At 35.8% G+C, this 26,181-nt stretch overlaps 1 protein-coding gene across 2 annotated transcripts in view; it reads left to right on the forward strand.

Moving 5' to 3' along the window:
* Pcca (propionyl-CoA carboxylase subunit alpha) overlaps positions 1-26,181 on the forward strand; it is a 372,170-nt gene that overhangs the window by 17,406 nt on the left and 328,583 nt on the right. For both annotated transcript variants that reach the window (XM_010604603.2, XM_010604604.3), the window contains exons 3-4: positions 9,205-9,252; positions 9,349-9,417. In XM_010604603.2, coding sequence (XP_010602905.1) covers positions 9,205-9,252; positions 9,349-9,417 — 117 coding nt within the window. The remainder of the gene's footprint in view (positions 1-9,204; positions 9,253-9,348; positions 9,418-26,181) is intronic.

Consider the following 26,181-nt stretch of genomic DNA (forward strand, 5'->3'; position numbering starts at 1 on the left):
ATGTAAGATACAATGGCAGAGCACATGTAAATTCAAAAATTTCTAATAGCCATATTGAAAAAGTAAAAAGAAACAGATCACATTAATTTTAACTATATTTATTTAACTTAACATTTAAAATGTTATTTTGATACACAACTAGTATAAGTGTTGAAACACTTAGGTATGTTTTTTTGAGACAGGTTCTTGCTATGTAGCTCAGGCTGGCCTGGAACTTACTATGTAGCCCAGGCTGGCCTTGAACTTGTAGCAATTCTCCTCTCAGCTTCCTAAGTGCTAAGAATCCACCATGCCTAGGTTAGATTTTGTATTTTTGAATGAAGTCTTCTGAATTCAGTGTATCTTTTATACTTTCTGGATCAGCTTACTTTGACTAGCCACATTTGAAGTGCTCAGTATCTTCATGTTATTAGTAGATACTGTCTTCGATAGTGCAGGTTTAATAGATTAGGTATGAATGAAATTTGCTGTTATGATATCTGTAATTTGAAAACTTCACCAGAGGTAGTATCCTTTGAAGTTCTTGTGTATATATGTTGGTGCACACTTGTATCATGCTGTAATCTAGAGGTAAACAATTGTCCTAATTAGGAACACTCTCGGAGTACTTAGTTAACATTTGATAGAGGACATATTCTGTTTTTGATTTTTTTTTTTTGAGACAGGGTCTCACTATGTAGTTGAGACTGACCTGGAACTCACTATGTAGCCCAGGCTGGTCTCAAACTCACAGTGATCCTCCTCTCTCAGCCTCCCAAGTGCTGGGATTACAGGTGTGTGCCACCACACCTGGCTGTAGAGGACATATTCTGTAGGAGGGAATAGTACAAGTGGTTCAGTCATCTTTCTCCCTGTAATCACTGGTAGGCTTCCTCATTATAATTTGTGTTACAAAGGGGCTCTCACTGATAAAATCAATAATATTCAAGATAAGTGTATTGTCTGTTTTAGAGAACTTTTCAGATTTTGTAGAATAGTACAATAATCTAGTTGAGCTATCATTCTTTACCTCTAAGGATAGCACCCAGGGCTGATCTCTCAGTGACACTCTTGTGTTCGGTCAGTGGCATGGCAGATTCTTGATAACTCTGACAAGTGTGGATATGGTTAGCCAAGTCAGTATTTATGCTGTTTGCCTCAGGTGAATCTTTCTTGGTGGTTGTTGGATCATGAAATACACCAAGTTGAAACGTCACTGAGTTTATGGAGCTGGTTTTAATATTCATATGCTTGCTGATAGAGTTTGGTCTGGGACTTAATTTTTGCTGTAATCTCATAGTGAGGTCATAGGAACAGCTGGCTCACCTCCTATGTTGATGATTGTTGCTGATCATTAAAAACTGAATGAGTAAATGTTCATAACTGCCTTGGTTTAGGATATTTAGAGATAGGAGAGCCTTGGAATCCAGTAAGAGGGAATTATTTTGTTGAAAATATCTGAAACCAAATCTGTTCCCTGCTATCTTTGCCATCTGCTTTGTGGTGGATTTGCCTAAGGTAATTGTGGAGAAGTTGTATGGCTTTCCTGATCAGTGATGGATGCATTTTCTTACTTATTAATTAGTATGATCAGACCAAGTTGGTGGGCTCACCCTTCCCTTGGTGGTGTTTAATTGAACTTTCTCCTTGCAGGGACTCATTCTGTCCTTGAAGCAAGTTATTCATTAAATACTGATCTTGGCCCCGGGGATGTAGCTCAGCGGTTCTGCTGCCTGCCTCGTAAGCGCAAGGTCCCGAGTTCAGTCCCTGGTACAAAAAGAAAAAAAAAATGCTGATCTGTTTTGTTTATTGTTAGTCTGAAGTGCAGCTTGACCTGGTCTTTGGTGATACTCATTTGTTATGTAAATTGCTTCTCATCTGAACCTGTCATTGACCTTTCACATTTTATTGATTCATATCATGTCACTGAAACAGGTGAAACTTAATCATTACCAAATTGAATTTAGTGGTAATTTAGTTGGAACAATACCAGTTTCATTGGGCCTGAAGGTAGTGTGAGCCAGTATTACATATACTGCAGTGTGGTATTCATAATAATAATTTTAGGTGGCGTTAATCATACAGTGTTTGAAATTTACATTATTACTGCTTATTAAGTCATGGTGTGCTCTGATATGACTATCTAGGTGTAAACTCAGGCTTTACCACTACTTCACTTTGTAAGTGACATAGACAAGTGATTGGGCCTCACCATCCCATTGCAAAATGGGAATATTATTAGAATTGACTCTGTAGGCTATTATGAAGATAAATAACTGTTACCTGATAGATAGCTTAGTGTACAGAAAGGATTTGTCACAGTGGCTAGTATAGAGAAAGTATGTGCCCTAAATACCAGCTGCTTAACATGCTTCACCCATTTTGCACATTTGTACACTTAGGCTCAAAATCCCTTGATTGTAAGTATAAGCTGGATGCAATCTCAAGCCAGCCCTTCTTTAGGACTGATGGACTTGACCACTGTGATATGAGTGACTCAGAACCCTGAGTTCTGCTTTCACACCTCTACCAGTACACAGTGGACTGAGGCAACTCAGTTCTTCTGTTGGTTTCTGGGTGGAGTGAAGTGCCTGCTATGATTTTAGATCCAGCAGTGAGAATCTAATCCTAGGGAAGGAAAATAAGGAGAGAACAGAGAATGGAACAGAGATGGATTTTTTTAAAAATAACTTTAAAAAAATCCTGAGGAAACTTGTACCCCTGAGGCCATCATTAGCATAGTACAGAGCTGCTGCTTTTGACCCCTGCCCCCCATCTCTTCTCATACCTGAGAGCCCTTCTGTCTTCAAGGATTCTGGCTTTGGATTTATAATTGTGGTTTCATTTTTTTCCCCTTTAGTGTGCCTTACTTACAGTTGTCTACTTACAGCATCAATTTAAGTGTCATTTAAGTCTTTTCATCATCTGAGCTTTTCGTCCCATAGCTTTATTATAACTGCCATACATATTGGCTGATTGAGCCACATTAAAAATTCCTTGTATTTTTTGGTGCTACCCTCTTCTTTTAATGTTGCTGCCTTTGCACATCTAGTTCATACTTTCCTTTCTCGATATCCAGCATTCCAGACAAAGCTTTAGTATAGCCCTTAACACAATTTGTTATGATTGTGCTACATTGTCCACTTGATATTTACCTGTAATTGTTGATGCAGACATGGGAAGTTTTAAAGTTGGCATAACTGATCTGTGTTTATATTCTTTGTTATGCTTAGCTTACATGGAAGAATATGCAAGAGATTGTTAACTGTGGTTGCCTTTTGGGCAGGCACTGAGTGTCATTTTAATAACTTTTAAAATTCTTAACTCTTATGTGTCTGTGCTTTATTTAGAAGAAAATTTTATGTCTAGAAGATTACTTGAGAGTTGAGAGTGTAGCTCAGTAGTTGGGTGCCTGGCATGTGTGGCCCTGGGTTCAATTCCAGCACTGCCCACCCCAAAGATTAATTGACAGGAGATTTATTGATTAATTGGCAAGGGCTTTATGTACTAATTAGCACTATATAAATAGCTCTGAACAGAGATCTATTGGGTGTAAATATTTGTTTTGAATCAGATTTTTTTTCTAGTTAGATAGGGGCATATTCCTACATTCTTGACAGTAGTCTGACGTGGCCCAACAGGGTGACAATAGCTATAGCTAATATATAACTGTGTCATATGCCAGACACTATTAGAACAGTGTAAAGGTGTTAACTCATACCAGTCTCACAACCTTTTGTGGCAGATGCTCTTATTACCCTTTTATTACCAGGAAATGAGGGCTGGAAAAATATGTGGGAGTTTTAGGGTTTCATCATGGGCAGTTTGGTATCTGGAACATAAACTAGAGTGGGATTTATATTTAATCCTTATAATTTCATCATAATTTGTTATTTTTTTTTTGGCACCAGAGATCGAACTCAGGTCCTTGTGCTTGCAAGGCAGGCGGCAGAACCACTGAGCTAAATCCCTGGCCCTCAGCAATGGTATTTTTGGGGCTTCCATCAGATGTAGTTTGTCAGACACTTCATAAAAGTTCAACATTTTACTGGGTGTGGTGGTGTACACCCGTAATGAAGTATTTGGGAGGCTGAGGCAGGAGGATTGCTTTTAGTTTGTGGCTAGCCTGGGCTACATAGTGAGCTGAAGGCTAGTCTTGTGGGTCCCTGTCTCAAAAAAAGCAGAAAACAAAAACAGAACAACAAAAAAACTTCACAGTCTTAAATGCATTTCAAGAAAGTGTAAGGACTGTTTTGTTAGCCTGTTGAGCATGACAGTGGGTCCACTGGACCCATTCCTTACTTTTCTACAGTAAATTAGTACTTTAGCATAATAGTGCCCAGCTGTGGGATACAGCAAGCAATATTTGTGTTTACTCATTTGATATGATGAACGTGCATGTGTGCAAAAGTGGAAAAATGAGATTTTTACCCATGTTATGACCCAACTAACTGGTTTTTGTGTAAGTGGACCTGAGCATCACGGAGAGTCTAGTAGACCAAACTACCCCAGGATTTGTTAAAAAAGTTTTCTTTTGATTTTTCTGGTAGAAGTAGTCTAATTTAGCATTATGGCACATGAAAAACCAGATTTGCAAGTTTTGGAGGAGGTTAAGGTGAATCATCAGATTACTCATGCATGGATGATAACGATGATACATAGTGGTGAAATACATGTTTTCCTAACAGAAGAGAGGTGTGGGTTGGATGATGATGATGATGACAATGACTTTGACATTGGCCACATTGGCCACGTGAGCCAAAGTTTCTGCGACAGTGAGACGGAGCAAGAATTGAATGATACAGACACAGGGAATGCAAACCTTGATTCAGAAAACAGCAATGTGAATATATACTTGACTAGTTAACATGTTGAAAATGGCCACTAACCAAATGATCCAGTGTTAGAATCACATCTGAGAAGACTGTGAGGGTCTTGGCAGGGGTAAAATGTATTGGACAGAATGCAGGCACTGCCATTCAATGTTGGAAATTGTAACAGATGAAATGCTACAAGATGCTATGGAATACACAAAAGGCTGAAATGCAGAGAAACATTCTGTATGCAACAGTAGCTGTATTAACAAATGTGTTTATTATGACACCTCACTAGCTGAACTGAAAGCATTCGTAGGTCTGCTATGCTTAGCCAGGATTTCTCATGGAAATTGCAGGAATGTAAAAGACTTAAGGAAAAGCAGTGGATCAAAATATGGCATAAAAATTTATGTCTTTGTAGATGCGAAGATTTATGCTTTCAATTTAGACATTTATCCTGGAAGTTGGCCGTCAGGGCTTTATATGTACAGTAATAAACCCAATAATGTTGTAAACAGACTTGTTGCTCCAATCTCCCAAACTAATCAGAATGTGACATTTGACAATTGGTTTACCAGTTTCCAATTGATGTTATTTTGCTAACATAGCACAAGTTGGAGGAACTGTATGAGAGAACATTTGGCAGAAATTCCAAATGAAATGTTGCAATTTCAAAACAGAATTGGAGCCCGGGATTTAGCTCAGTGGTTCCACTGCCTGCCTTGCAAGTGCAAGGACCCAAGTTCAATCCCTGGTACCAAAATAAATAAATAAATGAATAAATAAAAATAAAAAACAAACAAACAAAAACCCAGAATTGTGTAATACAATCTTTGAATTTCAGAAAGATTTACTTTGGCTTCATGTATGGCAAAGAAAAACAAACTGGTACTGCTGATGTCAACATTGCACCATAGGGCCGGGGATTTAGCTCAGTGGTTCTGCCACCTGCTTCACAAGCGTAAGGACACAAGTTCGATCCCTGGCACCAAACAAACAACAACAACAAAAACAGAAACATTGCACTATAATGGAAATACTGATAGGCAAACCTTGACAAAAGGAAGCCTGAGATGGAAACTTTCTGCAACAAAACTAAAGGTGGAATAATTGTTGTTGAGGAGTTATACAGCAACTATGATATCACTCAAAACATAAAGCATCCGCCAATAGTTATGTTTTACTTGATCCTACACCTGTGTGGCATAAGTAGTTTACAAAGTAAATAACAAGTGCAAAATATGGGGAAATTTTCTTAGATGATTGGTACTGGAACTCTAGGAAAAACAAGAGGAAAAACGAAATGTTTCTGCCCGGGGAACTATGTAAAAAAGTCGTGCAGCACACTGGGGATACGGGAACAGGCAGGTGCAGCATCACAAAAACTTACTACAACAACAACAAAACCAAAAGGATGGCACCTGTGCCCTACAAGGAAAACAAAACATGTGTGCTATTAGTGTAAATGATACTTATGCATGAAGATGCAGTTGTCATGTGTGAAGACTGCCTTGGGTGTGATAGTTGAAGAAAACATTATTTCTGTGGTAGGCTTTTGTTTGTGTTTAATTGTAGTTTACATAGGTTTTTATTTCTGATGCTATCTTTTAGGTTTTGTAAGCAAGTAAACAGCTGATGTGAAAATGTTTATTCTGAGCACTCATTACATACATATATATGGCTCCATGGAGCTGTAGCCTGCTTTGCAAGTGCAAGGACCTGAGTTTGATCCCTGGTACCAAAAACAAAAACAAAAACAAAAAACCAATGGAACTCTACAACAAAAATAAAAATTTTCACACTCAAAGCAGTCTTCACACGTGACAACTGCATATTCCTTGCACATGTCTCACTTACACTGACAGCACATGTACTTAGCTTTTCTTTCATATGTGGTAGTCTTTTTTTTTTTTTTGGTGTTGGGGATCAAGCTTGGGCTCTTGTGCTTGTGAGGCAGACAGTGAAACCACTGAGCCAAATCCCTGGCCCCCATTGGTATTTTTAGTTGTACTTCACATAGGAATTTATTTCTGATGTTTTCTTTTAGTTTTTGTAAGTGAGTACACAGATGATGTGAAAATGTCAATGTCTACTCTAAATACACAATACATATTAAGAATTTAATACTTTATTGATATTTATTTTCCTGTTAATTACACACTTTATAATATAAGAAGAAACTCTTGATAAAACAGCAAGACCACTGAGATGTCAAGTATGTCCTACAAAAAGACCAGGAAAGCAAAACACATATGCTATCAGTGTAAGTGATATATGTGTATGGAATATGCTGTTGTGATGTGTGTAGCCTGCTTTAGATGTGAAAATTGAAGTAAAGATTTTTTTATAAAGTGGTATTGCTATTTTTATTGTAGTTCATACAAGAATTTATTTGTGTTGTTCTTTTTTAGACTTTGCATACCAAAAAATAGTCGATGTTGAAAGTTTTGATGCTTTTTATAAACACTCAATATGGTATAATTGACAATGTGAAATAGGAAGAAAAGGGCTAAATGTGTAGGAGAAGTGGGAAGGGTAGGGGAAAGGAAATAAGGGAAAAGAAAAAACATGAGAAAATGAAAAAATGGAAATAAAGTATTTGTAAATAGGGAAGGGAGGGAGGGGGTAAAGGGAGGGCAAGGGTAGGGGAGGAAATAAGGGAAAAGAAAAAACATGAGAAAATGAAAAAATGGAAATAAAGTATTTGTAAATAGGGAAGGGAGGGAGGGGGTAAAGGGAGGGCATGGGTAAAGGGAAAATGAGAACCAAGACCTGTCATGTAAAGATACAAGATCCCAATGATTAATGTAACTGTACTGTATACCTAAAATGTACCAATAAACTTAAACGTAGACAGTCAATAAATATTAAAAGTTCAATACTTTATTTTGTGATTTTTTTCTGTTAAATACTCATTGTTTAGTGTAGTAAACCTCATAAAATTTAAATTAATAATTCACCAATAGAAATATTCTAAAGACCTGTGTTTATGCACCTATATGACAAAGTTAATGTTATGCTCTGTTGGTTAGGATATGCTTCCTGTATAACAAGTATTTTCCAAGACCATTTGGATAAAGAAAGGTAGATGATTTCAGTCTCAGGGCTGAGGTGAGTGTATATTATTTTAAGGGTACATATGAGCCTCTGAATGGATTCGAATTTCACCAGTTTTTAAGGCAGAGGTTGGTCTCAGGTTGGTGGAATAAGCCACATGTGATGTAAATGTTAAACCAAGACTTGGAAAACCTTTTCCAATTCTGAGATTCTTGAATCTCAGGTGAAACTCTGCCTTATGTGAGTATTTTTATAAAGATCATACATAGTTTTAACTTTTTCTTTTAGAAATATACCTAAACTTAAAATACAATTTTTTATAGTTACCTATAACTTATAATGCTTCACCAATCCAGAAAAATTATGTACTTATATGCATTTTGTCCAAATTACTTATAATTGTATAGGTAATGTGTTTGTGTATATAAATGTGTGTTTGTGTATATGAATGTGTTTTATAAAAGGGCTCAGCCTACAAAATTTTAGAATTGGAATAAAACCCACTAAATCTCTTCTATTAGTGTGCTGTCTCTCTATATATGTGGAAATCAAGACTTACAGAGATTGATATATTTAAAATGAAATAAATGGGTCATTAGTGGAAGAGTTGGGCTTGGGATTTAGGTTTCTAGGTACACACTGGATACAACTACTGTTACTTCACCTTAACTGCTTCAAAATTTGATGGTTATTCAAATTTGACACTGTGTTGAAATGGGATGACCTGCTTGATCTGGATGTCTGTGAATATAAAGGCACAGTTGTTGTCTGCTCAGAGGTACGGAAGATCTGTGTAACCCAACAAAGGCATACAAATTATACTTATTAGACTAGTTTTGGAAACAATTCAGGAAACTTAGGGTTTCCCAGAATTTAGAAAGTAAGTTGTCAAACAGGTTTTCTTTTCTTTTCTTTATTTAATGACACAGGGTTTCTCTGTATAACCCAGGCTGGGTCTGAACTCATGAACCTCCTAACCCTGGCTCATTCTCCTGAGAGCTGGAATACATGTGCCACCCTTCTGGACTGTTAAGCATTCTCTAGAGCTTTTTAGTGTTCTGAAATATTATTAGAAAATTTGCTTTTGTCAACAGAATTTATAGATACTCCTTAAATGCACTTATGATTACATTAACGTAGTCAACTGAGGCTTTAATAAAAAAATTGCAGGGCCAGATCGTACCAAGTGGGTTTAGTTGCTTCCTGGTTATAAATGGAAATATTAATTATAACATTTAATATTACTGTAGAAAAAAATGTTTATTAGAATCATTTTTTAATTGTGGTAAAACTTGCTGTTTTCTGGTTGCCAAGTAAGAGTAATTATTTCTAATTCTTTTTCTCCATTCAGACTTTTGATAAAATTCTTATTGCTAATAGAGGAGAAATTGCATGTAGGGTAAGTAGAATTTGAATTTTACTCATGAAACATTATTATTAAATCCCTTTAGATATGAAATATTGTTAACAGATAATGTTAATATATTTTAAATAGGTAATTAAAACTTGCAAGAAGATGGGAATTAAGACAGTTGCCATCCACAGTGATGTTGATGCTAGTTCTGTAAGTATATTTTTACTTAGTCTAAATCAAGACTCAATTTTGGGTCAGACAGAATAAAATTGAAAGATCTTTGTTTTTTTCTTGCCCTGCAAAAGGCATATTCAATTTTAAAAACGATTTAACTGTTCACTTTTTATTAAGCTAAACAAAAGTATCAGCATGTCTCTGTAAGTGTCTTAGCTATTTTTTTTCAAAGCTTTAAAAACTTTAGACTAAACTAAAAAATTAACAGGTTGGTTGTTGGTGAGCAAGTAGATTTAAGCAAAGCATGAGAAAATTGAATTCGAAGATTAATGAAATGTTTACACAATGCTCCCTTATGAGAGTGCTTTTCCCCAGCATAACCCCACTATTACTAAAGGAATGCTATAATTGTTTAACCTTTCCTAAATACATTAATGTGTTCAGCTGAAAGTTTGATAAATGAGAGATAGGCTGATGGTAATTGGATGTGAACAAAAGAAGGTATAGCATAAAGCAGTGAATGATAAATAATTTTATTTTGCATTTTTAACACAGCAGGCTTTTTTAAAAAATAATGAACTATGATTGAGTAGAAAAAAATCCCATGGGAAAAGAATGTAAATTATTGGAGCTTTATGGAATAAAATATAAATAGTTGTACTCTAAGTTACTGTATTTTCATTCTTTTACACTACTTTTAATAACAACATACTGGTAATATTGGCTTTTATGGAAAAGTAATATAATGAGTTTTCAAATTTTTTGATATTTCAATTTTGTTTTATTTAGAATTATGTTATTTTGTCTTACTGCAACTTTCTTTTAAAAATAACAAAATATAAACAATTGCAAACTAATTTTCTGTAAATGTGAAGTATACAATTCATTTGGCAAGTGCATTTAAAATATTTGTTTTGTACCAAAAAGCAGTTAAATCTGTTTTGATATGTACTATTTAAATTTTTTAAACATTTGATTCTGGCTTCTTTGATAAAATTTAAGCATGATGGTTTTAGTAATAATTTATATTCTTCACAGAACAGTTTTGATTGGTAAACCAAGGCATTTATCAACTTTAAATTCCTCTAATGAAAAGTTTGTTAAAGTCATCATGGGTCTAATAACAGACTTAAAATCCATGCTTCTCATTATATATTCTCATTGTATTAGCTCATGAAAAATTTTTACCCATGAATATATTGAGAGGAAAAACATCTGAATTGTGGACATTGTTTTTATTTGAAGTCTAATAGTAATCTTTCACTTATTTCTTTTTCCATATTAAAGTATAGTTCTCTATGCTGTGTTCTCTTGGAGGTGACTCTTGGTGTGGATAGTCAAAAGTCATTTCTATTTCTTTTTTTCCCCCTGTATAATTATATATCAGTATTGGTATTATAGAGTAATCCATTTATGTAAGTTGTTGCCCTAAATAGTATGGGTAACTTACCTATTCTTGTTTTGTTTGTTTGTTTGTTTTTGGTCTGGGGCAGTGAACTCAGGACCTTGCACTTACAAGGCAGGGGGCCGTACCACTGAGCTAAATCCCTGGCCCAATTACCTATTCTTATATGTCTAGCTTTGCATTTTGTGTTTAGAGATAGTCACTTTCTAGATTGCAAAAACTAGTTCAAAAGAATTACAGTAAATTTTACATCTTTCTCACTCATACCTTTCCCGAAGCAGCTTTGGTGAGTTTATTTTTTAAAGACTTTCAGCCACTTCAGATCGAAGGTAGTGAATGTATTAGAGATTATAATGTATAATTTAGAATATGATTAGACAGTTCTTATAATGGAAGCATTTATTCTTAGGCAGAACTTAATAGTAGGGCCAAAGTGAGGATAGGTATCTGATTTCTGCTTCAGTAACAAGATTTAAAAAATGAATTCCCCAATAGCATTTTTTGCTTCCTCAACACATGATCACAGAGATTTCTACCATATGTAAATGAGCTTGGGCCGGGCATTTAGCTCAGTGGTTCTGCCACCTGCCTTACAAGCCCAAAGACCCAAGTTCAATCCCCGGTACCAAAAAAACAAAGCAAAACCTGTTGTTCGAATGTTTGTCTTTAAGAGTTGAGCATTTTAAATGTAGTTTGAAGTAAAATAAATCCTACATGCTTTATGTTAATTTTGAGTTGAAATGTAAATATTATTATAATTGAAAAGTACTGTCAATTATTTATGTTAGAAACAAGTAAACTTTAGTTAATCAGGGAAATTTTTTAACAGTTACTACATGATAAGTCATATAAATGAGGAAAGCCAGTTGTAAATGATTGATGTTTAAGGGAAAAGAATTAGTCCTTAAAGATGGTGATGTAGTTCTGTTGTCAGACCCCTTCCCTAAATGTATTCTTCAGAACAGTCCTAAACATTCTTGGCTCTTCTCTTCCATATGAATTTTAGGTTGATCTTGCAAAATTAGCTGTGTACCTCCTCCCAACTTCCCCAACTTTTAGTTATTATGAACAAACCTTACTGTACAAGTCTTTTTGTGAGTATACATTAGGGGGGTTGACAACCTTTTTCTGTTTAGATAGTAAATCTATTTCTGTCTGGAGCATAAATATATTTTAGACTTTGCAGGTCATTATGTTGTCTGGTGCTGCTTCTCTTCCTTCTCCTCCTCCTCCTCCTCTTATTTTGCCACCATCTTCTCAACTGTTAAAAATGTAAAACTACTGTTAGTTGGAGGGCTGTACAAAATAGTCCTTGGATCAACTGTGGCCTGATTTGGGTGGGCAGTATTATTCTGAACTTTGAAATAAATAAATGCATACTAACTAAGAAACTTTGTGACTGTTTTGTAGTACCCATATTGTACTCCCACCAGCAGTATTTGAAAGTTCAGGTTGCTGTGTTGTGTGCTTGTTAACACTTGGTAGTATAGCTTCATTTTATTTTTTTGGTACCTGGGTTGGAATTCAGTGGGAATTTGGGACCTTGCATTTTTGAGGCAGGCAGTGGCAACACTGAGTTAAACCCCCAACCCTTAGTTTATTTTGATTTTTACTATTTTAGTGGCTGTGAAGTGTTAAGTCATTGTGATTTGTTTAGATTTTCTTGATGCATATTGATATTGGATGCCTTTTCATTTTTTTTGCTATTCATTTATATCTATTTTGAAGTGTTTGTTCAAACATATTGAAAAAATTAGAAGGGTAGTACAATAAATACCAATATAACTTTCACCAAGATTAATCAATCATTAACATTTTGGCATGTTTACTTTTTATATCTCTGTCATATATGTGTGTGTGAGATATATACCACGTCTTTTTCCTTTCTTTGTTTGAAGAAAATAAGTTACAGATATTGTGACTTTTCACCCCTAAATACTTCATTATCAATCACTAAGAATGAAGATGTTTCCTACTTATCTATAGTATCTTATAAAGCCTAATGAAATATGCACATACCATATTCAAGTTTCCCTAGTTGCCCCCAAATAACGTTTTTTTTGTGCCGAGGATCGAACTTGGTCACACTTGCAAGGCAGGTGGTGGAACACTGAGCTAAACCCCCGGTCCCACCCCGAAATAACTCTTATGCTATTTTTCTTTTATCTGTAGTACAGTCAGAGTTAATGAATTGTATTTGGCTATTTAGGGTTTACTCTCTCAATCTGAAATAATGTTCTCTCTCCTTTTTACATTGGATTTTTTTCCTCTTGATGTTTTGAGGAATCCAGACTAGTTGTTTTATATTAATTCTGAATTATCTGATGATTTCCTCATGAACAGGTTTGGGTTAAGTACTTTTTCTTTTTCTTTTTTATTTTTGGTTGGTTTTTTGAGACAGGGTCTCACTATGTAGTTGAGACTGACCTGGAACTCACTCTGTAGCCCAGGCTGGTCTCAAACTCACAGCAATCCTCCTGCCTCAGCCTCCCAAGTGCTGAGTGCTGATGAGACAGGGTCTCACTATGTAGTTGAGACTGACCTGGAACTCACTCTGTAGCCCAGGCTGGTCTCAAACTCACAGCAATCCTCCTGCCTCAGCCTCCCAAGTGCTGGGATTACAGGTGTGCGCCACCACACCCAGCTAGGGGTTAAGTACTTTTTGACTAGGATTCTCCTTAAATGATGTTACTTCATAGTGTATCATATCAAGAGAATCGAACTCAGGGCATTGAGCTTGCTATGTAGGTGCTGCACTGCTGAGCTACATCTCTGGCCCTGGTTGTGTTATGTTTGATCATTTGGTTTTGTCAGATTTTTTTCACGATAATGGTGTATTTTTCCTTTTTGTTTAGTAATTTCTGAAGTAAATCTTTGAGTCTAATATTTTTGTACTAATGAAAATTGCCTGACTCTATGAGTACTTTGGTTGCATTTATTTTTTGCTCTCAGTTGAGAAATCTGTTTTCAGCTCTTTAATCTGCCTGTGTGTTTTATGTGTTGTCTTTTTTCTTAAGAATTTTTTTTTTAAGTACCAGGGATCAGACTTGGAACCTTGCACTTGCAAGGCAGGAGGCAGAACCACTGAGTTAAATTCTTGGCCCCTTTCCTTAAGTATTTTGAATCCTTTCATCTTGTGTTCATTTTTAGTACACTTTTTTAAAAGACTCTATTACTGTATATTGTTTTCTTATTTTGAATTCCTAGTTGTCTGATTCTACTCTTGACTTTTCCTCATGATGGATTGTTCTTTTGTGTGTTTAGATTTTGACTAATGACCTCCTATTTGATATTTTTTGTTGAATTTCAAGATGGTTTGGGTTGTAAAAATACCTTGGTAGGATGAGAGTTGCATTTGCTTCTGTCAGGGTTTCCAGGATATCGCTGATCTGAGACTTACTTTTTTATTTCTTGGTATTCATTGTTTGGTTTTGGCATCAGCGGGATCCTAGCCTCATAAAGTACCTGAATTCTGAGGATAATGAGAAGAGCAAACTGAAATTACACATGCAAACATCCACTTATCCCTGCCTGTTGAATATTCCTGTAGTTTCTGACCTCCAGTGGAGACTTTATTCTTACTTTAGACCACAGAGATACTGGTAAAAAATACTTGTCTTTTTATTTTGTAGTAGGTTGATTCCCAGGTCCTGTCCTTCACTGAGAACAATTTGACATCCTTAACTTCAAGTATCCTGGTCTTGTATAGGAAGTTTTCCTTTAAATTTCCAACTCATAAAGGATTTGATTCCTGTGTTGGAACTTAGTTCTTTAGGTAATTGAGATTCTCACTCTCCAAAAAAAAAAAAAATTTTTTTTTTTTTTTTTTTTTTTTTTTTTTTGGTACTGGGAATTGAACTCAGGACCTTGCCTTGCAAGGCAGGTGGCAGAACCACTGAACTAAATCCCCGGCCCCACACTCTACAAGATTAACTGGTATCTGCTCTTGTGGATGGAGTCTGGTTTTGAGCTTTCTCTTTGTTTTCTATCTCTGGACATTGTAGTTTCTTATCAGTCAAGCTATACATTTAAAGGATGTTTGTTATATTTAGGATTTTAGGTGTTTCTGGGGAGGATTGACAGGTAGTCTAGTTGGCTTATCGTCAAATTGTCTTAGAATAGTATGACCTCCTATTCTTTGTGGGGGAAATTCTGTCACTTTATTTGCAGAATAAAGCCTGACCTACTGCAGCCTTGAAATCAGGCTTTCCCCAGTGAAACTATTCATATGCAGTTATGAGATTAGAGCAACCATATCTAGGAGCTTAGGCCAGAAGCAAGTAATGTGAAGTACTCCAGTGGGACATGGTCAGGGCAGGAGAAAGCAAGTGAGAGCTAAGCCTCTTACTAAGTCGTGGGTTGTTTTTTATGTTTCATTTCCCAGGCTCTGGGAAAACATACTCAATGTTCTTTGAAAAGATTTGTGGATAATGGTTTATGAAGACAGTCCTAGATTAATACAGTATTAAACTGGGATTTTGATTAGGATTGTGTTTTCTGTCAGTCAGTTTGGGAAGTATAGCCATCTCAACATTTAAAATTTTCTTATCCGTAACATTGATATCTTTCCATTTACTTATATTATTTTAATTTCTGTCAACAGTGTTTTATAGTTTTGAGAATATATTTGTACTTTGTTTTATTCATTCATAAGTACAGTATTATTTTTCGATGGTATTATAAGTAATTATTTTCTAAATTTCCATTTTTAATTGCAAATGTATAGAAATAGTTGTTTTCTGTGTAATGATTTTTTTATCCTGTTACCTTGCTGAACTGTTTGTTCTAATGACTTTTAGTAGAGTGTATGATTCTCTATAAGATCATGTCCTATATGAAAAAAATAGTTCTGTTTATTTCTATTTGGATAATTTTTACTTCATGTTCTTGCCTAATTTTCCTGGGCTTAACTTTCAGAACTTTCTATGAAGAATTAAAGTAACATGAACAGACATTCTTGTCTAATTCCCCTTTTTAGGGGTGGGACATTCACTATTTCATTATTAAGTTTGATTTACACCTTAGGATTTTCATTGACAGGTACAGGAAATTACCTTCTATTCCCATATTGAGTGGCTTTTATCATCAGCCAGGGGTAGAATTTTTCAAAAAGTTTTTTTTTGATATCTGCTGAAATCATATGTTTTTTGCCTTTTATTTTTCAGATATAGTGTATTACATTAATTGATTTTTGTATATTCGTCTTGCATTCCTGGGATATTCTATTTGGTTATATTATTTCTGGGTTCAGTTTGCTAGTATTTTGTTAAGAGTATTTATGTCTTTTACTTTTTTTTTTTTTGTATTAGGGTTTAAACTGAGAGCTATACCCTTGGCCCTTAAAAATTTAAAAAAAAAATTCTATTTTGAGACAGGGTCTTATTAAGTCATTGAGTTACCAGGCTATGCTTAAACTTGATCCTCCTGCCTCAGTCTCAGAGTGCTGGGATTACAACCCCATGTCACCAAACCTTGCTTTTTTGTATCCATGTTTGTGAGTGATACTGGTTTATAGATTTCTGTTCTTGTGATAATTGTTGTTTAGTTTTTGTGTAAGGGTGATCCTGGTCTCATAAGTTGAAAAGTTTTTTCTGCTCTTCTTTTTTTGGGAAGCATTTGTGAAATGTTGATTTCTTTTTCAAAAGTTTGGTAGAATTCACCAGTGAAACCATCTGGGTCTGGGCTTCTTTGTACTTTTCTCTTATTATATATTTATTTAGATTTTTTTCTTTCCTCTGTAGTCAGTGTTTGTAGTTTGCACGTAAGAGTTTATCTGCTACATCTGATTTATATATTTTATTTAATTTATTGTTATCACTTGCCCTAGACTTTAGAAGGCAGTCAAGGAGATTTGCCTACCTCTAATTTTTTATGAATTTAGGTAGCTTTACAGAAGATAAGAAATAGAAGGAGTGATGTCTAATGGCTTTAGTGACTGGGAGTTTGTAAATGGGCGGGGGAATACTAATCCATTAGTTTGGTAAATAGTAGGAACAAAGAGTGAGAATTTAGGCTGGGGATTTAGTTCAGTGGTTCCCCAGCTTGCCTCATAAGTACAAGGCCCTTGAGTTCGATCCTCAGTACCAAAGAAAAACAGAAAATTTGCTTAAAGAGTGATAATTTAGAGATTCTTGTACCTGTGCTTCTAAGAATGTACTTAGGTAACATTCATTCACTGATGTATATTTTAAGTAAAATGACTAGCATATTTCTCCCCCAAAAGTAAAATATTATTTAGAGCAAATTGCTAAGGGTTTTTTAAAAAATGAAACTTATTTAGGTTAAATGAAAAGGGTAGGAAGCCTTCATTGCAATGAGGCAAATCTATACTTGTAAGCTGAATTTACCAATATTTGTTTTTGCTTTGTCTGCATATTTAGTCATGTTGAATTTAAATGAGAAATTTCTGATATTTACCATGTTGAAACAAGAACCTAAAATCAGGAAAGCATTCACTGTGATTCACATCTTACCCAGGCAGCCTACTGTTTAAATTATGATTCCTGGTGTGTACTGGAGTCTCAGCCTTTGGATTCTGTAATGAGGTTGAGTGGGGTATCCTGTGAGCACTCTGGGATGATTGGCAGTGAGGTGAGGGCAATCATCACTTTCTGTGCCCACCCTTGGTAATATTTCCCTGCTGTCTGGGGAGGGACTGAGAACAAATAGGACTTCGTGATGTCTAAGTAATTAGTGTATGTTGGTTCCAGCTGAACAAACTGGAGGGTAATGATCAGGTAAATGGAGATGGAATAAATTAATATGGGCTAAGGTCTAAGAGACCTTAGGGAAAAACTTAACTAAAATTTTATGGGATTATTAGGATATCCTTACATCTTTTCATATTTATTTTTTATGTCTTTGATATGTATATACTTATATCATTATTAGCCCATCTTCAGTTTATTCTAGATATACACAGTAATTAAAGCAATTTAAATGTAAAAGCCTCAAACTGTGTTTTCCCTTTTATACAATTTTAGGATATTGTTAAACTTTTTTTTGTTGAAATGGAATTAAAGAGTTTTCAAAAATTATAAAACTGTTTTTAGCAGTGTTACCTGAGCAATATTAGATGGTCTTTTATTTTTTATGTGTGTATATTTTTATTTGTAGCAGGGGATTACTGTTTTTTTTTTCCCTTACTCTTTTTTTCCCTCCCCAATACTAGGGGTTGATTGAACCCAGGACCTTTGCACTGAGCTACATCCCCAACCCTTTTTATTTTTTTGAGACAGGGTCTCCCTAAGTTGTCCAGACTGTGCTTGAACTTGTGATCCTCCTACCTTAGCCTCCCAGATTGCTAGGATTACAGGAGTGCACCACCACACCTAGTTTAAGAAAATTAAGTCAGCTTTCCTAGTAAAGGATATGTTAAGGTTATGGCTGTGTATATGATCAGGGTCTGTGTTTTCCATTGGTATTAATTAGGTCATAAATATTTCCAGACATTTAGATTGCAGTAGAAAAATTTATAGGGTTCTTTATTTAGCAAACAATTTTTATTATTGTTATTTTTAACAGTAACTTTTCTTATCAAAAATGTAAAGTAGGGCCGGGGATTTAGCTCAGTGGTTCCACTGCTTGCCTCACAAGCGTAAGGTCCTAAGTTTGATCCCTGCTACCAAAAAAACAACAACAAACAAAACAAAAACAGTCACATGGCAAAGCCTCTGAATAGGACTGTATTACTGCATATAATGGGAAAGAAGAAATTGGTTGCATTAGAGTGGTTTTGGATCTTGGAGTTCTGATATTTAGGTATCAGAGTTTTTAAATGGCATACTTTCTTTAAAAGTTGCTATTGTGCCCTTTTCTTGTATAATATAGCCTTTAGTAACCTTTTTAGATTACAAATACACTATATCTACCTATGCAAGTTTAAAATATTAGAGTGAAGAACTGATCAGAAGAGGAAAGCATGTTAAATGTCTAGATATTTTTTTTTTTTGCTATTACTCTCTTTGGAAAACCTTTTGCAGAAACATTATACTCTATCAATTTTAAATATTTTGTTTATCTTTGACTTGGCTAAATTACTTTTTCTGCATTTTTGGGTAAAATAGAATAGGATGAGATTCCTGGTAGGAATTTGTTCACATTAATATGGCTCATCAGGGATATTATATTTAATTGGAGATGCTGCAGAATAGTAGCAGGAGGCTGAAGAGAATTATTTAGCATTAGCAATGGCTCATCTGGGAGTTGTGCACTAATCAAGATGCCTGAGTGTTGGTGGGGATGATGGGAATTATGACGATTATGACATGTAAGCATGGACGGGCAATGAGTTAATCAAGAAGTATATTAAATGGCTCTCATGCTGATTCATTATTATCCACCATAGTGCCTGTCAGGTTGTGTATTTAAAAAATACAATTATTGCTGAATCCAGTATGTATGTGAGCTGAATTCAGCCATCTTCTTTTCTTCTCAATAAAAATAACCTCAAGTTGCCTTATACATAATAAAACTAGAAAATTTTGTCCATGATGTTCACTATATGATTTCTATTTTAAATTACACTGTCCTTTATTAAATCCTGTTAGAGTGAGCCTCTGTTTTTGGATTCATTAAAAAATTTACTTCCTTTGCCCTTTCATATGTTTGTTTATTTATTTTATTTATTTTCTGCTACATGAAGGATTTGGATTCAAAAATAATACTTGTGTATCTTTGTTTTTCAAGTTGAAAAAATTGCTGTATTTCAGAAAGAAATGAATATGTAGCACACAAAGCTACAGAAGAAAGCATTACTTTTTTTCACCATCAAAATGCTCCCAAATCAGGTGGGGGTGGAGGTCTACTTTGCTATAGTGGGTGGTCTCTTTGTGCTAGGTAGACCCATTCTGTGCCCAGCATGGTTAAAGCCATCTGCCATGAAACTGTCAGTTAGAAATGTTAGAAAAGGACATATTTTGGGAGAAATGGAACTAATAAATTGAATTCCTTTTAGAAAATAAATTGAAATGCAGCATAAATCCATCAGCAAACAGGATTATATCTGTAGACACATTTATAGAGTTACTGTAGAGATGAACACACACACTTTTTAAGAAATTATAAACATTGCCAAATTTAATAAAACTTTCTATTGAACTGTGACCTTCATGTATTAACTTAATTAAAGCAATATTATGGATAATACTCAAAGTGTTAACCTGTGGGTGGTTGTTATTGAAATCTATTATCTGCAAAGTCAGTATTAGAGGTCAGCAGTAGCAGAAGTAAAACTTGCAACCAAGACCCTCCCTTGGGAGCTGTGAGCTCAGCAGGTTAAGCAGTCAAAACCCAGCAAAACTTAAAAGACTGATAGTTTAAGTCTCCTGGAGTTAAAGGTAAACTAATCATTCCAGTCAGGAAGGACTAGGACTTTATTCATTAGTCGGGCAAAAATGACATTTGGATAGGAAATAGAAGATTTGTATCACTGTCTTCATGAAGAGTATGAGTTATTGTTTATTTGTATGTTCATGTACCTTGATACTTAGTAACTCCCCTCCCCCATCAAACCCAGGGTTTCCAGACACACTGTATCTCTGAGCCTACACTCCAGGTGTAAATTCTTTTAATCTGTAGAAAGTGATTTGTGAAAATTCTCCTTTATAAAATGGACGAGGTTATCTCAAGACCTGAATATATTTGTTAATAAGAACTTTGTCCTTTAACTTGGAATACATTTTTTCAGTTCTTAAAAAAAAACAGTGAATTTTCATATCATTCTTGCACAAGGGCCATACTAATCTCTGTATCATTCCAGTCTTTGAAATCAGTCAGCCAGTTGGGGATTGAACCAGTCAATCTGTGTTAGGGATTGAACCCAAGACCTAGAAAAATGCTAGGCAAGTGTTCTACCATTGAGATTCACCCCTAATCCTTTATGAGTCCAATTTTATTAAAACTTTAACTTAAGAATAAAACAAAAAGGTGTAGTGCTGCATGTCTGTAACCCTAACAGTCTAGGAAGCTGAGGTAGGAGGATCACAAGTTCAAGCATAGCCCAGAGGACTTAGTGATTTAGATTCAGCAAGACTCTATTTCAAACGAAACAAGCAAAGTAAAATAGTGAAATGTGAATATATTTTTATTTATTTAAAAAATTCTGGTGAACTTAAATGATGGTTTTCAGGGACTTACATATATTTCAATGTTGCTAATAACTGGTGGTATAAAAACTTACCTGATCATGGATTTTTCTCTAATCATCTCTATCTGTCTGTCTGTCTGTCTATCTAGTACAGGGAATCATACCCAAGGCCTTGCACTTGCCAGGTAGACTGTACCATTGTGCTATATCCCTGGCTTTCTAAGCATCTATTTAAAAAAGATTGAAGATAGCCGGGCTTAGTGGCGCACGTCTGTAATCCCAGCACTCAGGAGGCTGAGGCAGGAGGATTGCTGTGAGTTCGAGACCAACCTGGGCTACATAGTGAGTTCCAGGTCAGTCTCAACTATATAGTGAGACCCTGTCTCAAACCCCCCCCCCCAAAAAAAGAAAACAAAACAAAAAAAAAAATGATTGGAAGCTCTATTCTCATATACCTATATTTATCTGGCCATAACTCAGCTCATGCCTTTTACAGCCTCTTTAAGACTTCTTGGGGGAGGGAGAAGATGTGATCACTCTAAATAATATTTATCATTTATTGAGTGACCAAAATAATATCACTTATTGAGTATGGGTCTGCACAGGAAAGCACATAATTATGTAAGGAAACCATTGTCACAATGTTAAACTGAGAAATTGGGGCTTCTAGTTATAAAATGGGTTGTCAGAGATCATTTATCTGATCAGTGATGGAGCTACTTGGGAATTGTGTAGCTCTTGAGCTGCACTCTTTGCATTGCACCATATTGCTTTCTATTCTAAAAATAAGGAAAAGTCCTTTTCTTTCCCCAGAGAAATGAAGTTTATTACTCTGAGGTTGAGTTTTTGTTACTACTTCTTGTGGGCCAGGTGCTATAGTGGAAACTAGAAGTAGATGTGTGACTAGGAATGATATTATTTCTGCTCATATGCACTTACAGTCCAGTGGTAGAGACAGATACAGAATTAAAAAAACTCATAAAAAATTATAAATTGTGGTAAGTGTTATAAGGGAAACAAATTGTTAAAAGAGAATCATGTGGTCTCTTTATTAATAAGATGTTCAACCAAATTCTCTTAGGGGCTAAAATGTTAGCTGACGTGGATGGAGAAGAGTCAGCCAACTGCTAGGCAGACAGAACAGTATGTGCAAAGGCCCTGAGCCAATCCAATTTGTTTTTATACTCAACACTTCACTAAGAGAGTTCATATTAAGATTCCTAGTAGCTTTCTCATGCTGAATCCAGTGGGCATTTTTCAGTCTTCTATTTGACTTTTCAGTAGTATTTGACACTGTTGGTCACCTTTCTTTAAATACTGTCTTAGTTACTTTTATTGTTGCTGAGGCAAAATACCTGACACCCAGAGTTAAAGGGGGAAAGGTTTATTGTAGCTCACAATTTGTAGAGGCTTTAGTTCATAGTTGGCTGGGTCCAAGGCAGGGTGGCCTGGCAGACCGGCATTGCAGAGCAGGCAGGCAGAAGACAGCAAGCAGCATGGAACAAGCAACAAGCGTCTCTCTTTCCATCTCTCATATTTTACTCAGGCTATCCACCTTAGGATGGTTGGCACTCACACCCTCAGTCCTAGCATCCTACCATCCTACCATAAATCAATCCCAGCATCTCATCCTCGATCCCAGCATCACACACCCTAGATCCAGCCAGCTCTGAAAAGTCCTACCTATGAGCATGTGAAGCTTTGTGGGGGACACCTAGATAAATGACATAGCACTGTCATCCTCTGGCTTCAGTGACATCTTAATGTACGTTTTCTGCTTCTATGTGTAGCAGTGATTCGAGGCTTCATTTTTAGCTGCGTGTGATGGTGTACTCCTGAAATCCCAGCATTTGGAAGGCTGAGGCAGGAGGATCACGATGAGGTTGGGGCCAGCCTGAACTACACAGCAAAACCCTGTCTTAAAAAAAAAGAAAAAAATTCAGGACTCTGTCCTTAAGGTCTCTCTGTCACTCTCTTCTGGAAAGATCTCATTCTTTTTCACTTCTGTTTCTGTGGTCTTAATCAACTTTAGACTCTAGTTTTATCCCCTCACTCTGTCATTACAGCTAAACCAAAAGAAAAAAAAATACAATACATCCAAACAAATTAAATCACCCAAACAAATAAAACTATCTCATAGTCAACATGACCCAAGCTAAACTTTCATCCTTGAAGTTTCATTGTATCTGAGTCTTATTGCAGAAGCAAAAAAAAAAAGTAGGGATTTGTCTTTATCACTACTCTTTCTTTTCTTTGATTTCTCATTTCTAATTCATGAACAAGTACTTATCCTAAATGGTTTTGGAATTTAGTCTCTTTGATTAGTCACTGCTTCCTTAGTGAGGTCTTTTGTTAAACCACATTTACTAGTGAATCTTTTCTATTGGATCCTAACAGGATTTCTCCCAGGAATGAAGGTACAGTAGCTGAATAGAGGCCTCCCAAGTGTTTCTGGCTCCTAGTCCCTGAGACCTGTGATTATTACCTTGTACCAGTGATGGTGAACCTTTTAGAGCTTTCGGTAATAACAGCTGGCATCCATGCTGTAGATTCGCCACCACTGCCTTATGCTATAGCTTAGAGACTGCATGTGTGATGTAGTTAAGGGTCTTGAGATGAGGAGACTGTCTTGGATTATCTGACCATCTGATGTGATCCCAAGGGTCCTTTTAGGAAGGAGGCCATAGATGAGAGTGGTAGGAGGGATGAAGACAGAAACAAGAGGTTGTAGTGGTGTGAGGAAGGAGCTGAATGATACAGGGCCTCTGGAAGCTGAAAAGCTCTTCTCACGCCTCTGGAGGAAGCAGCCTTGATTTTAGTGCCATAATACTCATTTCCAACTTCTCTTTTCTAGTACCATGTTTGTCTTTTATTAATCCACTTAGTTTGTGGTAATTTGTTACAGCAACAGGAGGAAATAAATACTGAAGCAATGGTCAGACAGAAAATCTGTCCCAAGTTTCAACCATACTAGCATATTAAAGTAGAAGGGCTATATTATGGAGACCAAACTGACTCCATTTTGTGATTAGGCCACCACCCAGTTACTGGAAAAGCCTCAGAGTGCCTTTTTGACCCAGTTCTTGGAAAAACTGCAACAGTTCTCGTAAACTGTAACCAGGTGTCCTTCTCTGTTAATCTTGCAGGGAGGGACATCTGACCCTGGCCGATAGAATAGAAACACATCTGCCTTTGCTGCAGGAACTTGTGGTTGGGTCAGGGAGGGACATCTGCCCCTGGCCAATAGAATAGAAACACATCTGCCTTTGCCCAATGTTAACCAATCAGGCACTGACCCTCCCAGAAAGCCCCTAGTTCTACTTCCTTTGCTGATAAAAAGCCTGTTTGAAATCGGGTTTGGGACTCTCAGTATGGAACTGCTGTGTCGGTGAGGACCAGGGGTCCATGCTCGAGCTTGCAATAAACTCGTTGATTGCATCTGACTCGACTCCTTGGTGGTTGGGAATATCACGATCTGGGCACAACAATATGACTTTCTCATTATATTTGTAAAAATCTTAATATATACTCTCATGAAGTAAAATTGATTTGCTTGAAAATCTTTGTCAGATTGTTTGATGAAATCAGTCTCAAGTGGATTTTATCTGATGTCCTCAAATCTTTTTTTTTTTTTTTTTGGTACTGGGGATGGAACTTGGGTCTTTGAACTTGCAAGGCAGGTGGCAGAAACACTGAGCTAAATCCCTTGCCCTTAAGTTACTGAAATCTTGATGGTTTTCACAGCATTAGATTTTTAAATGTTTTGGAATTTTCTTCTGTAGGCTTTTTTTTTAAGTGAGAGTTTAAAATCTTTATCTTTTAAAATCTTTTTTTAATCCATATCCATGTTTTAGCATCATGATGTAGGCACGTAGCAGGTAAGCCCCAAGAAGATAGTTCAGATTTTGACCCTGAAGCTATAGGAACCGCAGCCAGATAGTGTTTAGTGGTTTCTTCAAGACTGGGGCAGCTCTACCTATGCCTGGTTTTAACTAGTGACCTGAGTTTTTTTGCCAGTCTTCTGCAGAATATTCTTTTTTTTTTTTTTTTTTTTTTTTTTTTTTTTTTTAAAAAAGGGTCTCATATGTAGTTGAGACTGACCTGGAACTCACTCTGTAGCCCAGGTTAGCATTGAACTCACAGCAATCCTCCTGCCTCAGCCTCCTGCGTGCTGGGATTACAGGCATGAGCCACCATGCCTGGCCCTGCAGAACATTCTTTTTTTTTTTTTTTTTTAATTGAGTTTATTGGTACAATCTAGGTATACAATACAGTTACATTCATCATTGGGATTCTGTACCTTTACATAATAGGTCTTGATTCTCATTTTTCCCCTTGTCCCTGCCCTCCCTTCACCCCCTCCTCCCCTCCCCATTTACAAACACTTTGTTTCCATTTTTTCAGTTTCTCATATTTTTTTCCTCTCCCTTATTACCTTCCCCCACCCTTCCCATTTGCCCTACACCTTTAGCCCTTTACTTCGTATTTCACATTATTAATTATCTCATTAGGATCCTGTGTACCATTACAGTTTTTCACATCAAAGAAACTATTCGGTATTTCATTTAAAGAAATCTCTGTATGAACATTAAAAATAGGGAATCCTAAAATAAAACTAAAAAGGAAAGTAAAAGAGAAAAGGCAATGATGTAACATTAAAATAATCCTTAATTCTGGAGATGACAATGGTCCCCGAAAATATTTAAATTGCTTCTTGCTCTTATAGTCTTATCTTATTCTTTTTTTCATTATTTAGAGAATACTTTATTAGTTTCTGTCATCAAACCCATGTAGATATGACCTTACATGTTTAGTATGATGTGCTACCCCTGTACACATGGAAAAAAAAAATAAATTGACATTTCTAGACCAATATGGCTGTCAATTTCTGTACAATGCCAACTCAACACAGTAAATTGGGATGACTTTTTCCAAAGTTGGCAGCACTGTTAAAGTTGCCCAAAATTCAATTTATATATATATGTATATATATATTTATATTTATATAAAAAGACTAATAATAATATGTTATACATCAATAGCAGCAACAGCTTTTCCAGGTTCTGCAGTCATCTGAACAAAATTATAGACATTCAGCACATTCCATTAAAAACAAAACAACAACAACAACAAAACAATAACAACAAAAAAAAAACAAAGAAAAGAATAACATCCAGACAACAGCAAAGTTCTGTTGCTGTTGTGGTACCTGGGACCATCTTTTTTATTAGCATCTTAATCATCATCTGGAAAGAGAACATTCTAGAGTAATATCATTAAATGTAGCTCTGATAAAGCACGGTCCCTA

This window comes from Fukomys damarensis, unplaced genomic scaffold, assembly GCF_012274545.1.
Source record: "Fukomys damarensis isolate Sample0158 unplaced genomic scaffold, DMR_v1.0_HiC HiC_scaffold_6, whole genome shotgun sequence".
NCBI lineage: Eukaryota > Metazoa > Chordata > Mammalia > Rodentia > Bathyergidae > Fukomys > Fukomys damarensis.